We start from the raw sequence: 22,104 nt of genomic DNA on the forward strand, positions 1-22,104 counted from the left end.
AAACACAGGGATGAGACAAGAGCATGCACCAAAGCAGACTTTATTTAGCTCAGTGGAGTATGGGAAGGGAAAGGAAGAGAAACACACACCAGTAGGGGAGAACTTGAGAAAGGAGAGTATAGAGACACACTAAACCACCGGAGCAGGACATAAGGACAGGTGCACATCACAGGTATCTTTTTGGTCATCACTATGGCAACAACATATCCAGAAAAAAAATGAAAAGAATAGTTTTACCTACAGTAAGGTTAACAGAGTCCCTTCACCATAGAGGACCCCAATATGTACATCTTACAGTCACTAAGATCAAGAGAATACAACAGAAATTAAATTGAAATAATCAGTATACAAAAAACTGCCTTTGTGGTATTTGGAATGCACATTTCTGTACAGAAGAAAGCTCATTGGTATTGTCGTAAACATTGGTTAGTTTAAGAACAAAACATGACAGAGTTAGTAAGTGTACATCCTTTGGAAAGTTGGCTGTGATGTCAGTCTAAGTTCAGCAAAGCTGTTTTAGCTGGACAAATGGACTAGAGACATTACAACACAGAAAGACTGACACCTTACCAGTGGAAGGTCTGGGGCTGAACTCCTTCAAATAGCTTACAGTATCTCCATAAGTATTGAGAAGCTAATGCCCTAAGCAGGTTTCTTTAAAACTGGAAGCTTGAAAAAATATTTCTGGTATTAGGAAAGCCATTTTTATCCTTTGAGTAGGAGTAATTAATATGATACTGAAAACACAAACCTGATGGAATTGAGCCCCACATATCTCTTTGTTTTAAAACAGAATAACAGAGGAGCAGTTTATCAACAGCATCACAGGTATCATTACAGTTTGTAGTCATTAAAGCCTAGTGGTAAAGCGATCAGAGCATGCATCTTTCTACAGTATCATTAGAAACTACAGTACATTAGCAGCAAACTGGACATCCTTAAGGGCTGAAGTTCAACACTATGTTAAAAAAAGAAAGAAAAATAAACTGCAACATTTCTCAAGAGAAGTCAAACTCTTTAACTGCTATATTACAGACTGCCATGGCTCTAGTTTGGGGTTTTGGTTACAGTCTCCAGTGTGCTTATGAGAGGCAGAAAACAGTAGCTTAGATATAGGGACTCCTTCCATCTTTAAAAACAGCAATACATCGTCAAGTAAACAGTAGCGCTTATTTTTGTAGGTCATATGGTTAAAGTATTATCACGTCTTTGGATTTTTGTCTTAAAGCATTAATTATTGTTTAGCTATTATTGTTATATTATCATTATTACAGTTAGAATAAGGACTGGTTGCAAATGAACACAGGAATAAAGGTAGAGAGCAAAATAGGAAAGTAGGTAGGGAGAAAGAGGGAAAATAAATTAAGTGTACAAAAATAACATCAATAACATCCAAAGTTTTCTCAGCTTTGCGCATTAGCTCCCTATCTGTAAGTGGAAAGGGGAGCTATGTCTCAATCATCCAATGAAGTCTTGAGTCAACCATACAAAAGCTAAATACTGTACATTTACCCCTCACACCATTAAACACTTTAGTTTCAATAAGGTTTTTGTAACAATCTATTACTCAGAGGTGAAAAGCTCAGATCTTTGAAATACAGATGTTTTGTAGATATTTTTTTAATACTTAGTCCAAGGTTAAACCATGCCTTTCCTGTTTCAAAAACAGAAAAGTACAGTATTAAGATCATAGTTGAAGGAGAACCATGTTGAGCTGTTGACCTGAGCATAGAAAGCTTTACATTAATCACATAACATTGGTCAGCCATTGGTATATTCAAATAGGACGGAAAGGCAGTAAGTCACCTTGCCTGAACATATCAAAGCTGTCATAATCTTTTCATAATCATGACACTATTATATCGATGCAAGACAGTTTATCTCAATCAATAAGATTTATATTAAGAAACTATTACTAAACACACACAATGTAAATTTGAGTTTGGTTAAAGTTTTCATATACAGTATAATGGTTGAGTGCTATAAAAAATAGTTTGCCCCGTTCAGGACAAACTGGCCTTTAAGTTCTGTGCTATTTGGGCTGTTATCCACTAAAGGAACATACAAGGTATACATGTACAACAGAAGACTTATCATTGGCTTGTGGTGGGTGAAGCTGCATTTTGGCACCGTATCAGTCTATTGGTTATCGGCTCACTTTTGCCAGCTGGAGATCTCACCCATTCACCATACAGACGTCAGCTCTGCAGTTTGCTATTGAAAACAAACGTGTTGAAACTAAATCCACAGACATGTAAAATTTTGGTTACGAGCTTTGGAATCTGAGTCAGTCTTTACAAAAGCTCTTTGCGAATACCTCCGTCTACTTCAAGGATATTTTCCCGTTGTTTTTTTTTTATCATCTTCATCATCTTCCACTGTTAACTGCTTTGTTTACCTTCAAGTTTATCTTTTGGAGCGCTCTATTTACACTAAAATCTCTTTGACAATTTCTTATCCAGCCTCTTACAGACTGGCACTACATGCTACACAGCTAGTCATCTAGCACTGTCTGGTGGAGGGCCCACTGTGAGTCTGTCATGCAGACTGAGAGGTAGACTGCAGGTCTAGCTGGGCAGTGAGGTCACATACTTGGAGAATGCTCTTTGGCCTCTGTGGCATCTGGTTGGTTTTTATCAAGGTGGTTGTTTGGTTGTAGTAAGGTGTTTGACGGAATAGGGAGAGGAGTTCTTTTCAACAAGAAAGGACAGACCAGGAAAGAGTTTAGGAACAATATGAAAAGGGGAAAGCTGTGGTACAGAAGACTTGGTTTGGGCTCTCTCCTGCTTTCAGTTGAGAGTTTCTCTTTGGGCCACTGTGGCTCGGCATCTTTGGGGTGTTTAGGATACAGGTTTGGCAGCAACGTGGACAGGGTATGTTTAGAGGTTGACTTGCAGAAGGGGTTTTGAGGAGGATGTAGTAGATCGAAGCAAAGGGGCCGTAGTCAGCCTCTCTAAGCTCTGTCTCTCTCCCCCACGCCTGCGGACAGCTCGGCCTGCTCCCTCTCTGCAGAGTCAGAGCTCAGACTTCTGGCCCTTTTCTCCTTAGCTCTCGCGTTCTGGAACCACACCTGCAGAAAAGATATGTATAAATAAATTAGCTATTTCCCATTAAATTAATTGTTATCAAACTACATTTTATCATTAATAATTATTTGAATCATTTACCTGCACCACTCTGTGAGGCAGTCCCAACTCCTGGCCCAGTCTTTCACACTCATGTCGGTTGGGGGTTCGGTGGCTCCTATAGAAGTCTCGGAGCTGGAGTACTTGGAAGTGGCTCATCTGTGTCCTCTGTCGCTGCTGCTGGTGTTGGTGCTGTTGCAGACTTTGCATTTCACCCCAATCTGAGCTGGGACCCCCAGATCCCTCCGGACTAGGAGACCCTTGATCAGCCGTACTGGAACCTTCATCACATGGGTACTCATCGTCGTCTTCTTCATATTCATCATCCTCCTCAGGGTTGTTCAGATCGGTGGTTGAAGACAAAGAAGTCATCGGAAGCTTCATAGACAACTCTTTGTTCATGATGCCATATCCCTGGTTTGGGATGAGGTTGGACCTAATAGATGGACCTGGTCTATCCATGATAGATGACAAGGCCATCCCAGTCTGCCCATTGGATCCATTGCTCATTGATAAGTTGTATCCGGCTCTTTCAGCCTCGGCCCAGTGGCGTGACCTCATATGGGCATCCAGAGCACTCTTTACCTTGAACAGAGCCCTGCAGAATGGACAGCGCAGGTGGTTCAAGCCCAAGCTGAAGCTGGATCCTGGCCCCATTGATCGGAACTGTCCTTTTCTTTCCCTGGCTCGTGTATTCTGAAACCACACCTGTAAAGAAGAGTTAAGCATGTTTTAAAATTCAATGTAGACTAAAACATTAAAGGTGGGGTAGGTAAGAATGGAGAAACCAGCTCGAGATCGCTAGAATTTGAAAATAAACAACCGGAAAAAATCTGCCACTTCCTTACAGAGCCCCTCCTCCAACACACACGAACGTGCACACGACCAATGAGGGCACGAGATAAGTTTGTGCACAGATGGAAGGCTGACAGGCAGGTAGGCCATCCAGTTACTTTAGCCGGGCCGGCTAAAATGATTGGTCGTGCTTTTTACAGCGCTACGGCTTCCACAGATTAAAAAATGTTATGTATTTATTGTCAAAGCATTTAATATATTCATTGCTATCGGGATGTTAAGAGCATTCCATGGAATATAACAAAAAGTGTTTCTGAAATAAATGACACACCCCACCTTTAAGTAATTGTTTATGCCTTGCATTTCCCTAATACAAATGTGCACATGTTTAAACAAAAAGAAAATCCATAAAATACCTGAACCACACGTCTTGCAAGGCCTACTTCTCGTGCAATGCCTTCCAGGACTCCTCTTGTTGGGTTTGAGTCCATGCTGTAGCGCTGATACAACACTTCAAGCTGTTCAGGGGTGATGGTGGTCCTCTGGCGCTTATCCCTTCGGTGATCCTCCTCAATCTCTCTACTACTCCTTTGGCTTTCAAAACTAGTCTCTGACAAAAGCTTTGAACTTTGTTTCATGGGTGACAGGGAACTCTGAGAAAGGCTGGTCAGGGGGTTACTGGAGTGATCAGAGAGTGTGTTTTGAATTTGTAAGCTGTTTAGGTGGGAAATCATGGGATGTGTGGGATTAGGATGCATCTGGGACATAGCACCAGAAAGCATTTGGCTGGCCATCAGGGTAGAGTTAGGGTGTAGCATCATGTAAGGCATGGTTCGTTCTGAAAATCCAGAGTGGAGAAATTGGACCTGGGACTGAGCTGCCAGGAGGTGCCTGGTCTGATGCTCCTGCCAAAGTTGGATGGAGGGCAAGGTCACTGGGCAGAGGCTGCACTGGAACTGAGCCTGGGGTTGTGGTTGGATCTGGTTGTTTATCTGAGTTTCAGTGGATGGAGCAGAGGAGGCTTCTTCAGATTCTGGAGAAGCAGGAAAACTAGGTGGTGTATCAGCTGGCTTTTCAACAGCTTGATCAGAAGAAGGGCTGTGTGTCTGCATCTGGCTGGAACGAGCTGTGGATTCAATGGAGGAAACCATTGTTTGTGAAGAGGAGGAAGAGCAAGGCTGGGGGGCTTCTGAAATAGTTGCTGGTTGCAGTTTGAGCTCAGGTTGTGGAGAAGACCCTATTTTCATCATTTGGACCGTTTCTTGACGTTGGATGTCTGCATCTGAAATTCCATTTTGAGTTTGCAAAAGAGGTGAGCTCTTGCTAGCCTGGAAATATATTGTTTTATCTTCTTGTTTCCTATTAACAGGCATTGGTTCACCTTTGGCTGTTAAATTGTCACTTTCTGTGCAGTGAGAGGATGAATCAAGGGCAGGTGAGTCAGGGTTGGTATAATACTCATAGGTCAGATCCATGGAATTGTCATTGTGAGATTCACTTTGTCCTTCACAGCTGTTTTCATCATCATCATTCTTGGAGCTACCATTTCTCTGTCTGTGAAGGTTGTCAAGCTGGTTGTTCCCCTCTAAACGATCTTCTGTCCCCCTGTCTTGATGTTTGCGGGCTCTCTGCCTTGCATTTTGGAACCATACAACAATGATTCTGTTAGGGAGGGACAACAAAGTAGATAACCTGTCATATTCTTCCTCTCTGGGGTAGGGGGTTGCCTCAAACACCCCCTGCAGGGTCTCCAGCTGTTGCTCCGTAAAGCGGGTTCTTGAAGAGCGTCGGTCCCTATGAAACTCTACTCTCTCTTGGTCTGTTGTCTGGGGCTCTTGGGAGGTATTGGTTGGAAGGGCTGGGGACAGTGAACATGGGGAAAGTGACAGAGCCTTGTCTTGTGCTACCTCTCTCGTCTCCTCCAGTGCTGTGGTTGGTGGGTTGTTAAAATTGTACGGGGAATCCTTGTCTCGCTGGCGCTCTTTAAATAAGGTGTTACGAAACCAATGTTTTATGACTTTATTCGCCAATCCTGACAGAGCAGACATTTTGTTGATCTCTTCATCACTAGGGAGGGTGTTAATATCAAAGTGTTTCCTCAGAACAATCAGTTGATCCTCAGAGATACGGGTTCGTGTTCGCTTACCCTGTTGTTCGAGTGTTGATGGGCTGACTTGGGGTTGCTGTCCTGTTTGGAGGGGGCTTGGTTGAGATGGTTGACCCAGCAGTGCAGAGTTGAATTGTGTTAGCTGACCTTGCAAAGAAGGGCTGAGCTGTTGCTGCTGCCCTAGCAGTGCTTGGTTGAGCTGAGATTGGAAGAGCTTCGCAAACTCAGGGTTCACACTTGAGTCTAACCACTGCTGGGACTGGAAACCTGCAGACTGCATCATAACTGAAGGCAGGAGATCCATGGGGAAAGGAATGTGGGGTAGGGAAAGCATTGGAAGCTGAGGCAAGGAAAGAGGAAGCATTTGCATTGTAGGTAAGGTAAGAGGCATTGCATTTGCTGTGGATGTGGTTTCAGAAGTAGCTGTCGCAGATGTTATGGATGCATCTTGTTTTGGAAATTGTTGAGGTTGAGAAGGAAATAGAGGAGGGGAAGGTGTTGGGCCTTTAGGTGTTAGGTCTGTAGCTTGAGGACATGTTTTGGTTATGGGATCTGAAAATGAAGGTACAGGGGAGGGTGACATGCTTTTAACTCGAGGCATAACTGGTTCTGCTGCGGGATCTGGTTCTGGTTCTGAGGATGTTACTGTGTCTGCAGCTAAATTAGTTGAATTCTCCCCAAATGTAGGCTGTGTAAGAGGGTACATCTGGTCATACTGCAGCCTGTATTCTCTAGAAAACCTCTCCAGTGCAGGTGTTGGAATCAGCATCCTATGAATGTACTCCCTGTGGCTTTTTAAAATCAAGGCATCTGAAAAAAACTTGCCACAGTCTGTACACTTTTCCCCTTTTCCACAACAGGCTTTCTCTTTTTTGGGGGCTTCTTCATATTTCACCTTTTTCTCTTGTGGCAAACTTTCTGTCTCTTTATTGCCCTCTGCTTCTTTGTAACTCTTGTTAGAGCTTTCAATCTTTTCATTCTGTAGTCCACATAACTTAACTCTTTGTTCTTCTGAATATGCCTCCATCTTGTTGATATCAAAGCAGTCCTGTTCTGGGATCACATGAGTTGATATCTGCGGCTGGTGTCTGTGTCTGCTTTGTATATATTGCAGGGCCAACTCATGTCCATAACTCTGCAGCAGGGCTCGAAGAGGCTCCCCATTCACAGCAGCGTAGGGGACTCTGGGAGGAGGACACTGCAATCCATGATCATTAAACGCAGAAGAATCTGTTTCATCCTTCTGACTTTCATTTTTGACAGTAGGACCAGGCCTTTCTTCTTTTTCTCCCTCAAAACTAAAATTGCTCTGTTCTCTTCCTGAATGGTTGTTGGCTTCACACTGCACATGATCCATAAGTTGGCTTACAACTGAGTTTGAACTTTGTGTCTGGGTTGGTTTCTCTTCTATTTGATGTTGGAACTCCCTTTTTATTTCTGCCTTTATCTGTTCTTTTGGGATGGAGTTGGCACATACTAGCTGACTAAGTTCTAGGCTTTTAGCATTTAACTCTGCATTAAGATGCATGTCTCCAGATAAGTAAAAGGGCAAAAGAAGTTGCTGCTGCAGAGAGAGCAAGCTGTCTGGTGCCAGAGAAAAGTGTTGTTTAAGAAGATTCTCTGTCCCAAATGGAAGTTGCTGCATCAGTTGAGACTGGAGCAGAGCTGTGTGTTGTTGTAACTGAACTTGAGCCTGTGCCTGAGCCTGGGCTAACTGTTGCTGTTGTATTAGCATTAGCTGGTTTCTTGATGCTATAAGTTCAGCCACTCTCTTTTTAGCCTGCCGGCTGTCAGGTGTTTTTGAACGGGTTTGATTGGCATCGGCTGCAAAGCCAGGGCCTAATAGTAAGGAGGTTGAAGAGCCCACAACGTCTGCCCGTTTGGTAAAAGGCTTGGATGTTTCTTCTCTGGTGGTAGCAGCTTGGGTTACAGTAGTAGACACTGACACTGAAGAAGCTACAGTAGATGCTGGAGTCTGTGGAGCTGAGTTCTTGGCAGCACGAGCCCTAGTTTGATGAAGGACAGAGCGAAGATGTATGTCCAGTGTCGAGCTCTGGCTATAGCCAACTCCACACAGTCTGCAGCGGTAGGGCCTAGGATCTGGGCCACGGGGCGCCTCAGGGGCAGCAACACCTGTGCCAGAGTCCTGCAGGGCTCGTCTGGCTCGGTGGAGATGGGACACAGAGTTATAGTGGACCAAAAGAATGGTTTTCTGGGTAAAAGATTCAGAGCATATTGTGCATTTATAGGGTCTGGTTGGATCCAGATAGCGGTCCATTGTGGGGTTAGAGCTCCTTTTGAAAAGAGAGCTGGAATTAGGTTCTGAAAGGATCTCCTCATGTGGCCCTTTCTCTGGCTCAGTTATATCCTCCTCATCTCCATCAACTTCACCAATTATTGCCTTCACTTTCAATTGTACTTCTTCTTTTTGTTCCTCCTTTACTTCCATGCCTAGTGCCTCTTCCTCTATCTCTTCATCCTCAGCCTCTCCTGCTTCTTCGCCCACTTGAGGGGATAAACTTAAATGTTGTAGGACTGAACTCTTATTGTGCTCCATGTATTGAGCAGTGTGAGTTGGTAAGAGTGTATTCGGCCCTTGTGACCCAAGCTGTGAGTGTGTGTTCTGCATGTGTCTCTGCAGGGCCTCCTGACTTCGGCATTGTCTAGAACAGAGGGGGCACTCTGTCGCCGCCCTCATGGCATGGTACTGCCAGTGCAGCTGGAGCTTCTCCTGAGTGGGGAACGCCAGGCTGCACCTGCTGCAACGGAACCGGTAACCATGGCGATCAGAAAGAGGAGGGGTGTCACCAGGCGGGGACATGGGCGGGGAGGAGGGGGGGGTCTGAGTTGGGGACTGAGAAGCCAGTCTGCTATTGGAAGGGTGAGTGGTGTTATCTTCTAAGGGTGGGGTGAGTAGAGCTGTGACATCTTTGGGTGCGGCTACATCTCCCTCAGTGTTTTCCACTGAAATGCCTGAAAAATGCATATAAAATGGTAAATGGTAATAGTACAAATACAATTTTTAAAAATGCCAAGAAAACATGTTTTCCACAAATTAACATGAAATAATTTGGAATTCACGACTCCTTAAGTAATATCTAACTTATGGTCAGATTTATAATGCAATTTATACCAACCTTTGTTTTTCTGTAAATCATCTGAGATAAAGGAATCAGCCGTTTGGGAACAATTTGCATTGTTATTCTTGGTGTTTTTAATTTTCTGACTATCATCTTTCTCTGGTTCCATCTGCACCTGAGCCTGTGGTTGTTCTGTAGACTTTGTGACCTGCAAGGGAAAAAAAGCCTGTCAATCTTGATTTTATCTTTTTTTTGGGAGGGGGGGGGGGGGTATTTCTAGTAACACTAAGTGTTATTTTAACTTTCAGACTGAAAGAAAAATTGGGTATTAGCATATTTTCTTAATCCAACATTATGAATAAAACATTTAATTGTAGAGCATAATAGCAAGCAAATATCAAGATGTATAAACATGAGTGCCTCCACACCCTGTCCTAATATCATAAAACATTAAAGTGTGAATCTGTAAGTGTATTGTTACATCTTGCACCTGCCTGCACAGCAGTAGAGACAGAAAGGCCCATCAATTTGGTAATAAGTGTATATGGCTGAGATATGTGGGTCTGCCCTTCAACTCCTATGAAACCCTCCAACATGCCCCAAGGGTTTAATAAAACTTTACTGAGCTGAATAATGAATTTATTAAAAATCATTCTTCATATAGAAAACCTCCATCTCCACAGCTTCGAGCACTGAGAGAAAAATACTATATCTATGCGAACAGCTAGCTACCCTTAGGAAAGGATGGACAGCAAAAGATGAGATTTACATGACAAGAGTTTTCTCTGCTTAACAGCTTCATATGATAGAAAGAGAAGAACAACCACACACACACACACACACACACACACACACACACACACACACACACTGCAGAGAGAACTGAAGGTCAGGCTTAATCTAGAGAGCGTAATTGGAAAGCAAGGTACATAATGGCCATCATCACCTCAGTCTGAATTAATGAACCTCAATTACTATCAGAGAGAGTGAGGGAGGGGAAGGAGGGAGGACGATGGTGGGGGGGGGGGTTAGAATATGAAAAAGAGAGAGAGCACGGAGAGGGGAGGGAGAAAGTATGGGGCAATGAACAAAAAAAACTGCTTCAGAGAGAGAGTGAGCAAGGGAGGGGTAACGCATAAGAAATTGAGAGAGAGCTTGGGAGAGACAGAAAGGGAGGGGCAGGGACAGAGATTGCTGAATAGGAATGATAGGAGTAGCTGGAGGGGGGAGGGAGGGACAGCAAAGGGGAGAAAGGGTGAAAAGCAGTCAGTCAAGTGGAGGCGAAGAGCACAAGAGACAAAGGCCACTTAGCATACGGGCCAGGGAGATGGAGGATGGTGATGTGGATAGATGACCAGTCTTTGTTAGTTGGAGAGACACAGTAAAAAGCATGGGGGCCCCTTTTTAGCTTGACTGCACTTCTGGTAATAGAGGGCTACTTAAACATGCATTATAGAAAGACTGGCTTTCCCCTCACTCACTCAGTCAGACCCTCTCTCTTCCACTTTAAAAGTCGCACATACACATACACACAAAATGCACGGCTGCATCAAAGATGATAGCGGGGAGCTACTTAAACATGCATTAAAAAAGCGCTGCCTTGCTCTCTGGTGCCTTCTTAATGGAATTGTCTCCCTACATTTCACTCTCCCCCATCCCCCAACACTTTGCCTTCTCGTTTTCTTTTGCTTCCTGACTAACGCAAATACAACAAATACACACTTGCATACACTTACTGCGCTGATGAGCTTGTCTACACAGTCCTGCGCCACACTGTGCACATGTGAGAGATGCTGTCGGATGTGAGTGTGGGGGATTTTCACCTGGCACAAAGGGCACTGGACAGTCTAAAAGAGTTGAGAGACGGGAAGAAAGAGAAGAAAGAGAAGTGAGAAAAATTGTTTAAACATCGTTGAACTGGACAACTGAAAGAGTGCATGGGTTCTTGGAATTACACAAAAACAGCATGTTTTTTTTGGTTGTTACATTTGTGGACACGTAGACATGCTTACATTATTAAAATGTGTGTCAGCTGCTCACCTGCTGGTTCGGATTTTGCTGGTGTATTCTTGGGCGTTTGGCTAATATTGAGTTTTCCATTTCCTCGCATCCAGAGGCTGGACGCTTGACTGAGAGCAGTGACTCCCGCTTCTCTCTTTCCTCCTCCCTGGTTTCTACTTCAATTCAAATGTAACATGACCACGTTAACAGATTGATATTTACAATGTATGTAACATACAAGCATCATGCTATCATTTGAAATCATGCTATCATTTGATATGTTGTATGTTGTGATGAATTGTAATGAATTGTAATACATGTATAACGCGGCCTCACCTGTCTCCTCAGAAATCTGCTTCGCCTCCAAGGTATAACTGTCTTTGGTTGTGTCCAAAGGACCAGTGGTGATCTCACCGGAAATGTCCAAATCGTCACTGAGCTCTCCTGGGAGGGTAAATGACAAATAATTATGCTACAAAAACATTGTGCCTCAAACAATATATTCACAAATTATCGTGCCCATTGTTTGTATTATCCTTTAGATAGAATCCTTCAAAAAGGCTGAAGTGTTTGGACCACACTTCATCCGTCTTACTTTCCTCCATACGCTATTGATCAAGTATTGATTCTCCATTAGATTCTCCTCTGAGGTGGAGTAGAGGTAATATGGACTTACAACACATCAGTTCACCTCGATAAGTCTTAATTTGCACATAGACAAATCACAGAATATATTTAATTAAAAGCTTAAGTGTTGAACTACTAATTTTAGAGTTTGTGCCAGTTGCTCCAGACAATGTAAATTCAGTGTCTCTTTAACAGACCACAGACTGGTGACCAGCCCCCACCTCCCCCATTCTTATCCAGGGGATTTGTATTGGTCCATTGATTAGGAGGTGCTAGTTAGCTGTTGTCAGGGGTTATTGGGGATATAACAAGGATGTGTATCGACAAATCAATTTACTTGATCAATATCTCAGCAACAACCATTACATGTTCTCCCTCTTTTCATCTTAATCCCCTGTCTGCTCACTGATGTCAGCAACATCACATGCAACATGAAATCTAATACAGCCAAACGTTTCATATTCTCACCTGTGACACCATCAGGTCTTTTCCTGATGGTAAAAATGGCTGCCAGCTCCTCCCCGCCTAATGGCTGCAGCTGTAGTAGCCCTTCCCTCTGCTGATGGATTGGGGTTTGACTGTGTTTCAGTACTTGGAGTTTAGAAGAGGAGGAGTGGTTGCATAAAAGACAATGGAACAGCCACGAACCTCCATCAACCTCTCCATCATACTGCATCAGAAACTAAACGTAATGAAGTAGACGGGAGAAAAAAAGATTATTATTGAACATTTTATAAATTAATGGAGTTTGTTTCAAATGCTAGAGTTTTAATGAGCGTCTACTGACTCGGTAAACCCGGACACTGGCCTCATGGTGTGAATTGAGGGAATGTCCTCGTAGCTTGTCAAAACTGCTGGTCACGTAGTCACACAGGTTGCACCTCAGCTGGACTGGGTTGCCCTTAGCAATAAGGGCAGCCCCCTCCTGACCCCTGTCCCCTCCCTCCTGTAGGTGAGCAGCCAGCTGGTACCGGGTGCGGTGTCTGTCAGTCTGACAGTGCAAGGAGAAGTTAGCCCTCAGCGGGGTGGTGTAGCCGCACAGCCTGCAGTGGCAGCCTCCAGCAACGAGGGAGCACCACTCAGACTGGGGCAGGGAGCGAGGGGCGTTCAGGTGCTGCTCCACAGACTCTAAGCTGTCGGACGAAAAGCAGGAGCAGACAAGGCATTGAAACACACCCTGGGAGAGGGGTTCAGTGGGGGACATAGATGAGACTGGAGGGGGAGAGGGGGAGGGGGAGGGAGAAGGGGTCAGTGTAGACCCGAGGGCGACTGGCTGATCTGCGACTTGTTGACTGGTCAGTCGCATGTTTAAGGAGAGCTCGGCACCTAGGAAACAGAGAGATCTTCTGTGAGAATTTTCATTTATTTCATATGTTTTAATTGGATAACAGCAGGCAATGCATTACTCACCTGGGTTTTGTAGGTGTTTCAGCTGCGGGGCTAGACTCCTGCAGTGAGACAGATAGTAACCTCTCTGGAGCCGTAGCATATTATGTGTGTGTTTCTCGCTGGTGGTGTGTATGCGCAGGTTGCGGGCAATGCTGGTCTCATAGTCGCACACATCACACCGCCATCGCTTACCGTGAGAGTGAGTGTGTGCAGGTGGTGTGAGCTTAGTGGGCTGGGGAGTAGGTGTGGGGGTAGAGAGTGGGGGTTTGTATGCTGGCTCATCCACTGTGTGACTGTCGGAGGAGGAGCTGCTGTTGTTGGTAATGAGAGGAGTTTGCATGCGACCGTTGGAGAGTCCACCGCTTTGGACGTTATTAAGGTGTTTATCCGACTGCATGTGTATGCTGAGGTTGCCTTTCGATGAAGTAGCATAGTCACACACCTCACAGCGGTAGGGCTTGTAGCCACAGGCGTAGGTTTCGCCACGGGCCAAGCGAGGATGGGGTTTCCCGGAAGTGCAATATCCACACACACCTCGTGTTGCACCGCCACACACACACTTTCCCCCGGAGGCGCCACACACACACTGGCCTCCCGTCTCTGGATGTTTCTCTTTCATGTGGACTTGCAGTGTGTGCTGAGACTTATAGTGCCAGTTACACTTGGGGCATTTCAGCGTCTTGCAGGAGTTACGCGAGTGCATTATGGTCATGTGACTGGTCAGTGAATTAGGAGAGAGGTCTTGGTTGAGGTTTTTAAGGACAGCTTCTTTCTGTTCTTCGTCTTTGTCTCTCTCTTCATCCACGTCTGTGTCTAGCTGGCTGTCATTTGGTTCTGGAGCTTTGGCACCATCTCTATCGGAAATGGAAGAGTGAGGGACCCCTGCTGACCCATCCTCATCCTCAGCAGGTGGACTGGCAGGCTCTGTGCATGCCAGTGGGAAAGCCATAGTAGACTGCTGGGAATTAAAGCTCTGAGGAAACCCAGAAATCCAGCCCTGATCTCCCTTAATGTCTTTTACCTCTGTCTCGCTCAGCAGGGCAGAAGAGGAGGACGGAGAAGTGAAGTGCTTTGGAGAGGTGGAAAGAAAAGGGGAGGGCTCTGGAGAGGTGGAAGGAGTGGGGGAGGGCTTTGGAGAAGCGGCTATTTTGCTGTCGTGGTTGCCACTGGCCTTTGCCGTGCTGGAAGAAGAGCTGTGCTGGCTCTGTTGAGGTAATAAAGAACATTTGGATTTGGTTTGGCTTTGGTTTGAGATGGCCTCCTCCTCTTCCTCCTCTTCCTCCTCTTCCTCCTCTTCCTCCTCCTCTTCCTCCTCTTCCTCCTCTTCCTCCTCCTCTTCCCCTCTGCTGCTAAGGACTGCTGGGAGGCCCCCTGTAACTGACGCCTCTTCTACACCTACACGCACCTCCCCTTCTTCCTTTCTTTGCCCTGACAAATTTCCCTCCCCGGAATCTTCCTCCATCCCCTGCTTTTGACACGCTTCATTCTGCTGTGAAAGTCGGCCTCCTTCTTTCTGCTCTCCTCCCTGGGTCTCTTCTCTAGCCTGGGACCCCTCTGCGCCCTCCTCCTCCTGCTGAGGCAGGGTCAGGGGCTCTTTGGCAGGGGCCATGGCTGAGGTATGAGAAGATGACCCCTGCTCTGGACTGACCGCTTGGGTCAGGAGAGGAAGAGATAAAGCCTGGGGACTGAGGTCAGCATCTCTCTCCTCTCCTCCCCCTCCATCCCCTCCCTCACCGCTGTCCATACCAGAGGCTACAGATGCCAGGCATTACTACCCCACCTGTGTTTCAGATACAGAGAAAGAGAGAGCAGGATAGACAGAGACAGAAAAAAGTGAAGGGGAAAAAAGAGGAGAAAATTAAATACATGAGTCATGTAAATAATATTGCATAACAGTTGAGGCCATTGATCACAGTCCCTGGATAACATCTGTTCAATACTGCCTTCACAGTGCGCAATACAGAGGCTGGTTACTCAGGGGTTAGCATTAGCCCTTAATGGGAAAATCAATAGCCTGAGCGCTAAACTAGGTAGAGGAATGCGGGTAAGGGCTACGCAGGCGGTCTATGATATTTCTCAGGGGATAGGATTAAATAAAGAACCGAATGCTTCTGAGCTAAAGGGCTTCTACTAAATTGCCACACTTAGATAAAAGCAGATACAAGAACAGTTATTAAAGCCAGTGTATCAGTCTCTGCATAATTTGCTTTGCATTGGTACGGAAATATTATGAGAGGAAAGGCATCTCTGTTTAGTAGAATCCATTTTCTAACACGCAGTGAAAACACAGGGGGTGGTCACAATTCAATAAACACCTGGATAATCTCATTTGTTTCCAAATACAATAAATAATTGGATGAGTTTATGTTCTTTTTTGTTGACAATGTTGATTAAAATCTGTGGTAATTTATGAGGTAATGTTTAATGGTGTTGCAGTGCATTGTTTATATTTCTCCTCTCATGTGTGTTTAACATTGTTACACCTCCTGTAAATCCCATGTCCTATACAATCCTACACAGTGATTTGTAATTGACTAATATTCTATGTATCGTGCATTTATAGTTAAGGATTGTGTGTTTAAAAAATGAATAGCAATGTTGAATCATTCTCTATTTTAAGAATGCATTTCTTCCTTGCTTTTGAAGTAGTCTGGTTTTAATAAAACTGACAAAGGGCAATGATGTTTTTATCATACACAGATGACCATAAACATTCATGTTATCCATTTAAAATTAAAGAAATTAATCAATGAGGTTTGACAAAGAATTGTAATCATAAACACAATCATGCATCACTGGAGTCTTCCCTAAAATTAATAAATCGGGCCTCTCCTTGTCTGTTTGTCGCTGACAAATGGATGCCAGATGAGACAGATACATCTCTCACTCTGTGTGTCCCACAATCTCATTACTGACCTTTTTTTAATCAAGAAGAGACCTTAATGTACCCTTTCACCTTCTCCTTCTACCAACCACCCCCTCCTCCCCTGCTTAAACACCCTCTCTCCGTCTCTCCTGTAGCCACCTCCTCTCCCCTCTCTGCACCTTAAAGATATATGGCCATATCGGCACTCTGATAGTGCTTTAATGTACTGTGTTTATGTCACAGGCCACAGACCCTTGCCCACTGCAGCTGTCCACTGTCCCGCCGGATAGTGCTGAGGGGCTGAGCCTGACTGCCAGCAGCTGAGAACAGCCTCTAATCTGATAAAGATTTTCATTTACACTGCAATCAATAACCTGGGTCTATCGGCAATGTAACTATTTATACAAACATTCCTGGCTCTCTATTGATCCCAAGTGCGGGAAACCATCATTTAACAATGTGTGTGTGTGTACATCTCTGTGTGATAATGTAGGTAAATCCTGTTGTGCACTGCAAACTGATTTGTGTAATGTAAATTACAGTATGCATGTACACACAAAACACCTGAAATTAGATTAAATAATGAAAATATTAATAAACAATAAATATTTGTTGTTGGGGCTGAATAGAAGCAATTCTGCAACATAACATTTTGATCAAACAGCTGTGTGTGTGTGTGTGTGTGTGTGTGTGTGTGTGTGTGTGTGTGTGTGTGTGTGTGTGTGTGTGTGTGTGTGTGTGTGTGTGTGTGTGTGTGTGTGTGTGTGTGTGTGGGTGTGTGTGTGTGTGTGTGTGTGTGTGTGTGTGTGTGTGTGTGTGTGTGTGTGTGTGTGTGTGTGTGTGTGTGTGTGTGTGTGTGTGAAACAAGCATAGAGAGAAAGGGGTGTGAAGGTGAGATAGAAAGACACCAAGAGAAGAGTTGTGTGGCTATACTTTAAGAAAATGCATTTAGTTTGTCTTTAAAGGACCTGGACAAATATAGGTGGACATGGACAAATGCTGTTTTGAATGCAACTGTTCTGCGTGAGGACCCCGAACACAGCCATGCTCAAGTCTAAAGGTACATTTTCATTATGTTGGGTACCATGCAAATAGAGAATACCGGACATGTGTTGTCTGTGTTGTCAAGTCACTGACCAACACTCAGCCTGCAGACTACTTGAGCCTTTGTTTACAGTGGACCGCACCGTACCACACTCCGATTCAGCGAAACCAAGAGTGATCGCGTTCGGTACCCAGTAACAGGTGACTCAATGCACTAGCAGATCAACAAAAGCTATATTTGTGCGATGTACAGGCTGCTATAAGCAAACACCCCTTCCTCCCCACCGCCGGGTTGCTTCCTCCCGTCCCTTTATAATATCGTAAACAAATGGCAGACTTACATTTCTTCAGCGGCTCTGGTACAAAGCTCCGTACGCTCAGTGTGTAGTAGTCCAGAAAACAATCGTATAGAGAGCCCACTCATTCCTTATGAATGATCCTCTGCGTTTGTACGGAGCCAGGAGGAAAAATGGGGAGAGGGAGAGAGAGCAGCGGGGTCCAAGTTGTTACCAAACAACAGTGTAATTAAAGCTACATATAGGCTGTAGTAAACAGAAGATGGGGGACGGAGGGGTTTGTGCGAGCTCCAGAGGTAGAATGAGTTCTGATCACTGTGGGGGGAAAAACACTTGGCTCTTTATTCCTGCTAATTAGTTTCCTTCAAAAAATGGCTGAGATTACGCCCAGTGCGCATGTGCGTAATTGCGCAGACACCGCTAATTAGCCCGTTTGGATCAATAGGATTCCGAGAGAGAGAGAGAGAGACGAGAGAGAGAGAGAGAGAGAGAGAGAGGAGAGAGAGAGAGAGAGAGAGAGGAGAGAGAGAGGAGAGAGAGATGAGAGAGAGACGAGGAGAGAAGAGAGAGAGAGAGAGAGAGAGAGAGAGAGAGAGAGAGGGAGAGAGAGAGGAGGAAGGGGGAGAGGCTACAGAGGACGCATAAAGAGGACAAGGAGGAGTGAAAAATATTTTAAAAGTACGAGAATTTACAACTAGAACGATTATTTTGTTATTACAAATATAATATTGTCGCTGTAAAATTGCAGGTATACGGTACATTTAAGATGGATGTTAAGACAATTCTCAGTTGGTATAAAAAATCAAAGATAAAACAATATCGCAAAAAAAAAAATCTCTAGATGCACCAAAATACACGATTAAATACGAGGAAGTACAATAATGTTAAAAAGTCAACTAAGACAAAAAAAGACAATGGGCTTTAAGAAGAATATTATGATGCCAGAAAATCTGCAACAAAATGCGACACATTCACGGTGATTCACTATCGAGCACATTACAAGGCCCCGGAGGATTGTTTTATTATTTAAGTATTATATTGACATTTTGTTCTGATAAAAAGACAAAATACGCTCAAATTGTAGTTTAATGTTCCAGACCTATCACATTATATTAATGAAAAATACACATTTATGTGTGATAGCACTCTTGCTTTAAAAAAGTTTCTTTCCTTCAATTGCAAGGTTTATGGCAGACACATATTCACATCTTACAAAGAGATTTAAAAAATAATGAGTATAACAATGCTCGCCTGTTATGAAATGAGACATTGCACCGTTGATGTTTTTTTTAACTGAGGCTACAGATCTGGGTTTCGGGCGCTGTCTGCTGTTTTAATGTTCTCACTTTGGAAAAATAAATAAAATATTTAAGTCTAAATTGATGTGTCCACTGGTGTGCTCGTCAGCACGGAAGACCTTTGGGTTTTTTTCCTGCTCCGGCCGTCCCATCCTCGCCACTCGGGTCTATTGTCATGATAATACTATTGTGAATTTCACGCTGGATGTGCAATCTGTCGATCATCCATATTTTAAAAGGTGAATACTGCATTTATTTGTAAGATCAAATAGTATCATTTTACTTTATTTGGTCTTGATTGTTCAATCTCACATTGTCCTTATTTAGGAATTGTGTAAATATAATGTTATAAAGGTGTGAAGGTTAAAATGTTAAAGTGAAAGTCTATATGGAATACAATAGGAATATTTTTGTCTTTTGACATAAGATACAAAAAGGCTACTATCAGCTCACTGTGGCGCGTGAAACAACCGCATTACAAGGCCATATCGGAATAGTACATGAATATTAATGATATTTCGTAGTGTTGGTTTTGAGAGCACTGACATTTTGAATTTGGTTGTTCATGTTCGTCTGATTTTATTTCTTGCATTTGTGCACGTTTCAAAATGTAAAGAATCAATTCATTGGCCCATTAGTGTAGTGCCAAATGATTTGGACTACGTTTGTAGAATATTCAATAATTATTTTACGATTTGAAAACGTGTATAGCGATTGTCTGTCCGGCTCATGCCACCAAGTGAAGATTGCAGGTTTTACATAAATCAGGGACTCTTTTGTATGTTTACGCCTACATATATTTGTTCAGTTGTTCTTATGGCTGCAGTTAGAACAGGGACAGTTATATGTCTTTATGGGCAGCAGACAATGACAGTGAATGGTGATATCATTTTAACGTTAGTCAATATATAATGTGTGTGTGTGTGTGTGTGTGTGTGTGTGTGTGTGTGTGTGTGTGTGTGTGTGTGTGTGTGTGTGTGTGTGTGTGTGTGTGTGTGTGTGTGTGTGTGTGTGTGTGTGTGTGTGTGTGTGTGTGTGTGTGTGTGTGTGTGTGTGTGTGTGTGTGTGTGTGTGTGTGTGTGTGTGTGTGTGTGTGTGTGTGTGTGTGTGGGTGTGTGTGTGGGTGTGGGTGTGCTAGGTGTGTGTGTGCTAGGTGTGCTTTTATGGTTTAGGATATAAAGAAAAAGATAATTTAACCTAAAGCAAAATGGGGATCATGTGGTTACATTTAAATACTATAATTACATATGTAGTGTACTTCCCTTACGTAAAAGGAAAACTGCAATTTCCTCTTCATCATCAACACATTTACACTAAAAGGCTATGGAGCCAATTCAAGTATTCAAATCATCCATTTTTCATTTGCATCACTTAGTTTTGTTGAACATTTCCATTTGTTTTTGCTTAATCATTTTTGGCCCCTTAAATACCAATCACACATTTGATTTCAATTCTACCTTCACATGGTACAGTTTATCATTCATATACATGGAAAACACAGTACTCTCTGAGGCAGTCATCACATAAATTCACATTTTTACACAAAAGAATCATTCTCCCCGGTTATACGCCTCGAGAAGGTCCAGCACAGATATTAAAGGAGACGCTCCCCTGACTGGCTCTGCGAATTCATTTCCGTTGTGATAAAAATAGAGTTCTAATATTTTACTGATATGAAACCTCTTATGTGAGTGTACGTTAACAAGTTACACACACACACACACACACACACACACACACACACACACACACACACACACACACACACACACACACACACACACACACACACACACACACATGCACAAACACACGTCTTTGCACACTCAAAATTGCACAGGCCGTACTGTAAGACACACCATGCCCTCAGGTGTATGCCAGGGGTTGTTGTTTTCACTGTAATATATAGTTAGCCCTTCCACCAATTTACCCTGTCAGTGCTAATGGGGCAATTAACCACCATAATACCCCCCAGGCAGAGGGAGAGCCAAAAGCTCCCCAACTCCAAACTTGTCTTTATGACATTTATTTGACAAAATGTGGGGGAAGCTGGGGACCCATCTGACACCTTGGAGGGTCCTTAATGTCACTCCCTCCCGTGCCCCCGCCCCTTTCTGCCCCAGGGTATGGCACTGAGCAGGCAGCGTGATACATCATGTACAGGAGCGACCTCGTCCAGCAGGGAGAAAACTTTCTACTCCAAAGCTTCAATGGGGAACTCTGATGTACTTGGTCCCATCCTGTGTGATTCTTAATACAAACTGACCTTTATCGTAGGCCATACACACAAACACACTCCCAGCTAACACACTCCAACTTGACCTCCTCCTTCATTTATCCTTTTTGGTGTCTATAATTCCCCCTATCTTTGTCTCTGCTCACATTCCCCCTGTTCTTCTTACATCCCCAAGGAGGCAATAACCTCCCCAGCAAGTGCTTCCCCTTGAGCCGTTGTCATAGTAACTTGTGGACTGGTCGACATGACAACCCCACCATGGTCCAGAGATAAATGATAGGCCAGAAATGGGGAGGGAGACGGCAGATGGGGGGTTTGCACCCCCTTTAATTTGGTTTGCCTGATTCAAAATATATTTTTCTCCCTCTGAGGGTGAGGTTCACTCAGCATCAACCTGCTTTACATTTATACAGGTACTTACAAATACGGCCGGCCTCCGAGCAACTCCACGATTGTTAACGGCCTTGCTCTACGGCACCTGGATGGACGTTGCAAAAAATTGTAATGGCCAAAAATATCAATGGAAATAAATATTGTGGTGTTTTGTAGTTACGACTGTGCTAGTAGTATTTTTGATGCATATAAATGGTGGTGCAGGAACCATGTATTCCACTAACACTTTTTTGCATTCAACCAAGAGGATGTTTTTGCAGTAACCACCAAATTCATAAGGAGGAAATGCAAATATCAGAAAACCAGGAGCATACAAATATTTATGTATTGAACCCCTCATCCTCCCAAGACTCAATTTCCTAAATCTGAGGCCACTACTCCCAGTGCCATGAGTTAAACAGGTTTAGTGTAATTCTCTCCTTCGGCCTGTTACGTGAAAAAGGATTGACTGCCTTTCAGACACAATGTAAAGCCACTAGTATAGTTGATAGTTGGTCTTAAACATTTTTTCAAATGTTTTATGTTTTCAGTTAATCAAAACTGGTCTGTTTTTCATTTTTGCTCAGTATGGTCTTTCAAGTGAAGCGCTCGGTGAGAAAAACTGTCCCCACTTCAGGGGTCCTGAGCGAGGTAATGAATCCCAACCAGCACCACGGGTGTTGCCCCTCAGCTGACCCTGATCTCTGACCCCTTTGTAGATGATAGCAAACTAAAAGAGATATATTGTTTCAGGATCAATATGTACCATAATTAATCAGGACTATTAAATGCGTATTATGTTTTAAATATATCGAAAGTGTTATATTGAAAATCTACAGAGTATAATACCTGAACCGAATAATATACC

At 43.7% G+C, this 22,104-nt stretch overlaps 1 protein-coding gene across 2 annotated transcripts; it reads right to left on the reverse strand.

The window, feature by feature from the left end:
• Window positions 1-23: 23 nt before the first annotated feature.
• On the reverse strand, window positions 24-17,634 carry LOC117448673 (zinc finger homeobox protein 3-like). Of its 2 annotated transcripts, XM_034086019.1 has the most exons (11): window positions 17,376-17,634; window positions 13,146-14,904; window positions 12,523-13,061; window positions 12,204-12,417; window positions 11,445-11,552; window positions 11,148-11,284; window positions 10,844-10,954; window positions 9,165-9,315; window positions 4,337-9,000; window positions 3,168-3,833; window positions 24-3,070 (listed from the first exon to the last, which is right to left on the reverse strand). In XM_034086019.1, the coding sequence occupies exons 2-11, from the start codon at window positions 14,866-14,868 to the stop codon at window positions 2,954-2,956; spliced, it is 8,430 nt and encodes a 2,809-aa protein (XP_033941910.1). In that variant the 5' UTR covers window positions 14,869-14,904; window positions 17,376-17,634; the 3' UTR covers window positions 24-2,953. The 2 variants fall into 2 exon arrangements, with proteins under 2 accessions (XP_033941910.1, XP_033941911.1); XM_034086020.1 differs by lacking the exon at window positions 17,376-17,634 and having other exon boundaries at window positions 13,146-15,673.
• Between the last annotated feature and the right edge of the window lie 4,470 nt (window positions 17,635-22,104).

Source organism: Pseudochaenichthys georgianus, chromosome 6 (assembly GCF_902827115.2).
Source record: "Pseudochaenichthys georgianus chromosome 6, fPseGeo1.2, whole genome shotgun sequence".
Taxonomy (NCBI): Eukaryota; Metazoa; Chordata; class Actinopteri; order Perciformes; family Channichthyidae; genus Pseudochaenichthys; species Pseudochaenichthys georgianus.